Source organism: Asparagus officinalis, chromosome 6 (genome assembly GCF_001876935.1).
Source record: "Asparagus officinalis chromosome 6, Aspof.V1, whole genome shotgun sequence".
NCBI lineage: Eukaryota > Viridiplantae > Streptophyta > Magnoliopsida > Asparagales > Asparagaceae > Asparagus > Asparagus officinalis.
Genome location: NC_033799.1, coordinates 7,416,823 through 7,422,565, shown reverse-complemented (window position 1 = coordinate 7,422,565; position 5,743 = coordinate 7,416,823). Strand labels below are relative to the sequence as shown.

Below are 5,743 nucleotides of genomic sequence, written 5' to 3'. Positions count from 1 at the left end.
GATCCCCAAAAAAGACCCATTTCAACAATATTTTCAAAAACCGACATGGTTTCAGTCTCAGCGCTGAAACCAGGTCGATTTTTGTAAAAAAAACTGAAACTTCAAGGGAGTTGACTCTCGTGAAGTTTAGCAAATCTGCTAAACTTCACAGGAGTACAACTCCCGTGAAGTTTAGGAGCTTTGCTAAACTTCACAGAAGTTACTTCACAGGAGTTCAACTCCCATGAAGTTTTAGTTTTTTTTTTCACAAAAACCGACCTGGTTTCAGCGCTGAGGCTGAAAGCAGGTCGGTTTTTGAAAATATTGTTGAAAGGGTTCATTTTTTGGGAATATTTTGGTAAAGGGGATTGTTTTGAAATTTTGTCCAAAATTAGGATGAACTTCACAAAACTATCATGTCATAATTATTGGGTTTTTGGATCCTTAAATAGAGGGTGGCAAATGGTTAAAAAAATCCGACCCGAAACCGACCCGTTCATCACTGGAATCATAAAGAAAGGAAAAACGATAGCTAGCTAGACGCATCAGCAGCACTTCGATCTCCAAATCTCCGGCGGCTGCCCCCAATTTCGCCGGCGATAAGGTACTGTTTGATCGAAACCCCAGTTCTGAGTTTTTTTTCAATTATTAGGTTTAAATTTTGAATTATTTAGTAAGATTTGTAACCATCTACTAACCCTAAAATGAGAACCTTGGTTTGAGTTCAGATCATTAGATTTTAAGATGTGGGGTTGAGTTCTGTTCATATGAGTATGATACTAAGTTAGGGTTTTTGAGGGGACATCTATTTCAGTAAGTTGTGGAAGAGAGCACCATTGATTTGATATCGTATAATTTTTTTTTACTTCGTGTAGATAAATTTTCAATCTTTTGATGAGTGCGTGTGAAATTTTTGAAAATTATCACGATTGGAAAGTTTTCTCAATGGGTAAGGCCATGGCAGCCATGGTTTTAAGCTTGATATCTAGGATATCACGGTCTACCATAGGGGGGTGGGGGGTGGAATACTTGTATGAAGATAAATAAAGAGAAAACTTTGGTGTTTCTAATGCTTTTAAGTTTGAAGCTACTGGGTCTACCTTTGAACAGAATTTGTGTCCTATTTGAGAACAAGTAGCAATCTTGATGTTTTTGGGGATCCTGCCAGAGTAGCATAGGAATCAACTTCCTATGCCTAGTTAAACTCTCAGATATAATATAGGTTAAAAAAAGGGTTTTGAGTAATTTTTGAAATAGAAATGATACATGTTCGAAGTGATAAACACCGGAAGATTATACAGCCTTGACCGAAACATTCAAGAGTACAATGTCAGTCTAAATGACCTCATGAGTCTTTTATTTAAGAAAATAGAAGAAGTCTAGCACCAAGACATATTGATAAGCTTTAATGAAAATTATGACTAATCCTTTGTCTTCTAGAAGATACAGTTGGCTCCATTCTCATCGAACGTTTGACTATTTTCCTCAGGATTTAGCCCAGTGCATATCTATGTATAACCTACGTTGCAAGATAATATAGTTACTATCAGTTGTCTGCTGCAGAAATTATCCCTCTTCTCTGCTTGGACTACTGCTACTGCCAAATGTCAGCTACAGTGAATCCACCGACTCTACAAATCTTAGGTACTTCCTTTGCTTACCTTAATGGTTTTCTACATCTGATAATTCTTTTTAGTACTTACTCTCATTACTACCTTTTTGTCAGCTCGAGAACCTGAAGGTTTTTCTATCTGGAATGGACCCCCCTTTGCCAATGGCCAGCCACATATCAGACTTGAGAGAGTTCCTTGCTCTTCTGCCAAATTTAGCGAAAATGGGTCCAGACTGCTGGTGATCAAAAGCACCTCTGTTATTTCTATTTATGATTGCAGCAACGACGTCACTGAGATTAGATCCTTTGAGATCCCGTCTGTTCTTGCTGCTGCTCTTTCTCCCTGTGGAACCTTTCTCCAAACTTTTCAAAAACCCTCCAATCCACAAGATAAGAACGTTTCACTCTGGGAGATCAAGACAGGTGTTCCTGTTTATCAACAATTCCAGAAGAATATGTCTAAAACCACTTGGTGCAATAAAACAGTTCAAACCCATGATTTATTTCTTCTTAATATTTAGATGTTTTCTTTGCATCTGATTGTGTGACTGTTTTTGTTTCCTTAGGCCTACAATTCAGTTTAGCTCCGATGAAACTATTGCATGCCGAATGGCAACAAATGAGATACAATTTTTTGATGCCAAGGACTTTGCCAAAGGAATCATATCTAAAGTAAGAATACCTGGTGTTTCAGCAATGGAGCTTTCAAAATCTCCCGGTTCATATGTTGCAGCATATGTTCCAGAATCCAAGGTTAATTAGTTCTTGTTTGCTTTTGAAATTTCTTTTAGGTAAATTTTACAAAATCCCAAAGAAGCTTGGTGCATTTTGAGATAACCCCCAAAAAGTTTGGAAATGTCACTTAACCCCCAAAACTTTACATTTTTCTTAATCTATTTTCAAATTAACTCCCAAGTCCCAACCTGTGGAGGTTAAGTGAAAACATTTTGAGTGGTTAAGTGACATTTCAAGCTTTTTGGGGGTCATCTGAAACTGGGCCAAACTTGTTAGGGGTTTTTACCCTTTCATTTTCTAAGTATAGCTTTTAACATTTGATTCTCTTTATCAGGGTGTTCCAGCTAGTGTTCAAATATTTTCTTGTAACAAGGACAAACAGTCTCAGGCTGTTGCACGAAGGAGTTTTTTTCGTTGCTCAACTGCACAATTACACTGGAACAATGGCTCTACAGGTCTCTTGGTTGTGGCCCAAGCTGATGTAGATAAAACCAACCAAAGTTATTATGGAGAGTCTAAATTGAACTACTTGACAACTGATGGGAGTCATGAGGGACTTGTTCCTCTGCGTAAGTTTTCTTTATAGTTTGTCGATTGTTGTTATTGCATCCAATCTTGTTACTCATAGTTGGGATTGTTGCAGGTAAAGAGGGTCCTGTTCATGATGTTCAATGGTCTACTTCGGGTTTGGAGTTTGCTGTAGTTTATGGATGTATCTCTCTCTCTCTCTCTCTCTCTCTCTCTCTCTCTAATCTGTCCTTTGTGTTCTATTACATATGGATATCTGACATGGAATGAACTTCACATTGTTGTGTTTCTCATTTTCAGTCATGCCGGCCAAAGCTACAATTTTTGACAAGAAATGCAATCCAATCCTTGAACTTGGAACAGGTCCTTACAATACAGTCAGATGGAACCCAAAAGGAAAATGTATCCTTTCAGGAAACTTATTTGTTGTTTTGTAATTGTTACTTAATGTCTGGCTTGTTGTTAATGAGATTAGATTTTCTTTTGATTCCTTTATTATTTGCTATTCTGAAAGTCTGAAACTAATATAGGAAACTGAGATATATCTGGATGATTTATATTTTATACATATTTCTGCCCTTGACTCTTGAATAACACAGTCATATGTTTGGCCGGATTTGGTAACTTGCCTGGTGACATGGTATGTTTGTCTATTTTAATCTTGAGATATACGATCTGTTTATATTACTATGCAATAGATTACATGAACACATGTAATACTTGAGAAAAGACATCTATATATTACAGAAACTTGATAAAAACTTGACTTTCCATTTACCATCTATCTACTGAATGCAATTACCATTTTATTCATTTGAAAATTTGTCATATTTTAGTGGCTTTTGGAATATTCTACAACAGTTGACCAAAGATTATATTATCTCCTTTTGCAGTTAATATATTTCTGTTATTTGTGCTTTCTTTTGTTTAGGCTTTTTGGGATTATTCAGAAAAGAAAGTGCTTGGAACAACCAGGGCAGAATGTTCCGTGACAAGTGAATGGTCTCCTGATGGATGTTATTTCATGACTGCCACAACTGCACCGAGGCTACAAATAGACAACGGGTGTGCTTATTTTGGGTTATTTTATTAAAATTTCAGCTAATATAAATTTGCATAACATGGTGTGCTTCTTGTTCAGGATAAAGATCTTCCGCTACGATGGAGCTCTGTATTTTAAGAAAATGTTCAGTAAGTTGTTTCAGGTAATCCTTCCAAGTTCCAAGCTGTTCATAGTCTATAGCATTTTTTAGGTTTTTCAGATATTGGTCCTTTAAAATATTCATATTTTTAAAATTAGTTTCCAATCTTTGAAATTGCTATTTAGTCCATCATAATCCTATATGTAACTCCAAATTAGTTCTCGTGATAGTTTCTCCATCACGTTCTCTAATCCTAGTTGGGTTTAGCACAACAAGAAAATTACCTTTATACCCTTCAACCAGACTTGCGGATGGGTTAGATTCATGCTTCGAGATTATGGAACATATAGAGGGGTCTTAATGGATTGAAAGGAGAGGTCTTGTTAAAAGATCGGTTTGAGGAAGAAGAAGACAGCTGGAGGGAGAAGCTATACATTTTGGTTTGTATACTAGATTTGGGTGTGTTTGGGTCTTGGAATCGGGTATTGGTTTGGATCTTAGTGGAAGTTGAGGGCATAATTGGAAGATCATGTTTGGTGTATTCTAGACAACTCAACAACAGCTTACCATGGGGACTAATTTGGAGAAACTTATATAATTTGGGGGGCTGAATAACAATCTCACAGATTTGAGGATCTGTTTTAAAATTTTGAAGGATTTAGGGTACATTATGTCTAAAACAATTTTCTTTTTATGGAAAGCATCACGTGATCAATAACTTTGTCATGTAGGCTGATTGGAAGCCAGAAGCACCTGAAAGGTTTGGTGGTATTGCTGACCTTATCAAGTCTGTGGACACATTAACAATTATAGACCAAACAAAAAAGCAAGGTCATTACATATCCAAAAACCTTGTAAAGTTACAGTCTCGCGTGTTAGTTTATGAGTATTCATTGATCTTACAGCAGAAGACCCTAAATCATCACAAGCACCTCCAAAGGCCTCCATGAATTCAGCGCAAAAGCCTGCTTCCTATCGCCCACCACAAGCCTCCATGAATACAACGCAAAAGCCTGCTGCTTATCGCCCACCCCAAGTGAAGCAGGCTGCTGCAGTTCAGGCAGAGGTAATTGATTATTTTATCATAAATATGATCATCATTTAGTTACCGTAGATGTAAGAGGTTTTTCATTAACTTTGGACTAGCAACGCATGTAGTTTAAAGTCGATGTATCTGCATAAAGAAGAGATGAAAATGTTAATGAAAAGCTATCTGCTAATAGTTTGATAGATTTGTTTTATCTTATGTCTATGTTGATGATAGCAGTAAAAGAAGCTATTATGAATAGATCCACTGTTATAATTTGTTTTTTTTTGCCTAAATTAATTCCGTTATAGTTTGGTACCCACATAATAAGAGGCGACGCCTGAGATTGCAACTGGCCATGATGTGCATACTGTTCTTTAGGAACTATCCGTTATCTGGTGATTTTAGTATGGATAGAATCTAACAGGTTGTCAACAACCAGTAAATTTGAATGGGGATAATAGCTTACAACCAGTAAATTTGAATGGGATAATAGGTTGTCAGCAACTGCAGGAGATAAAACCTAGAAACAGTAAATTTGAATTCGGATAATAGGTTGTCAGCAAGTGTAGGATATAAACTTACAAGCAATAAAACTGTGGACTGAGGAGGATATGCTACTTTTAACTTGCAAATCATAGGTATATTTGGCTGTCTTTATGGAGTACTTTTCTGACATCCCTTTTATAGTAAGTGCTTTACATTTCAAGTATTGTAATC

General features: G+C 36.6%; 1 protein-coding gene across 4 annotated transcripts in view; it reads left to right on the top strand.

The window, feature by feature from the left end:
- LOC109844861 (eukaryotic translation initiation factor 2A) overlaps window positions 466-5,743 on the top strand; it is a 6,356-nt gene continuing 1,078 nt past the window's right edge. The window contains exons 1-12 of one of the 4 annotated variants that reach the window (XM_020414023.1): window positions 466-583; window positions 1,543-1,623; window positions 1,706-2,063; window positions 2,158-2,344; window positions 2,661-2,895; window positions 2,970-3,038; window positions 3,155-3,256; window positions 3,454-3,494; window positions 3,786-3,919; window positions 3,996-4,059; window positions 4,728-4,827; window positions 4,905-5,062. In XM_020414023.1, the coding sequence (XP_020269612.1) occupies window positions 1,584-1,623; window positions 1,706-2,063; window positions 2,158-2,344; window positions 2,661-2,895; window positions 2,970-3,038; window positions 3,155-3,256; window positions 3,454-3,494; window positions 3,786-3,919; window positions 3,996-4,059; window positions 4,728-4,827; window positions 4,905-5,062 (1,488 nt within the window). In that variant the 5' untranslated portion in view covers window positions 466-583; window positions 1,543-1,583. Of the gene's footprint in view, window positions 584-1,468; window positions 1,624-1,705; window positions 2,064-2,157; window positions 2,345-2,660; window positions 2,896-2,969; window positions 3,039-3,154; window positions 3,257-3,453; window positions 3,495-3,785; window positions 3,920-3,995; window positions 4,060-4,727; window positions 4,828-4,901; window positions 5,063-5,743 lie in introns of all 4 variants that reach the window. The other 3 variants (XM_020414020.1, XM_020414021.1, XM_020414022.1) reach the window with 3 other exon arrangements.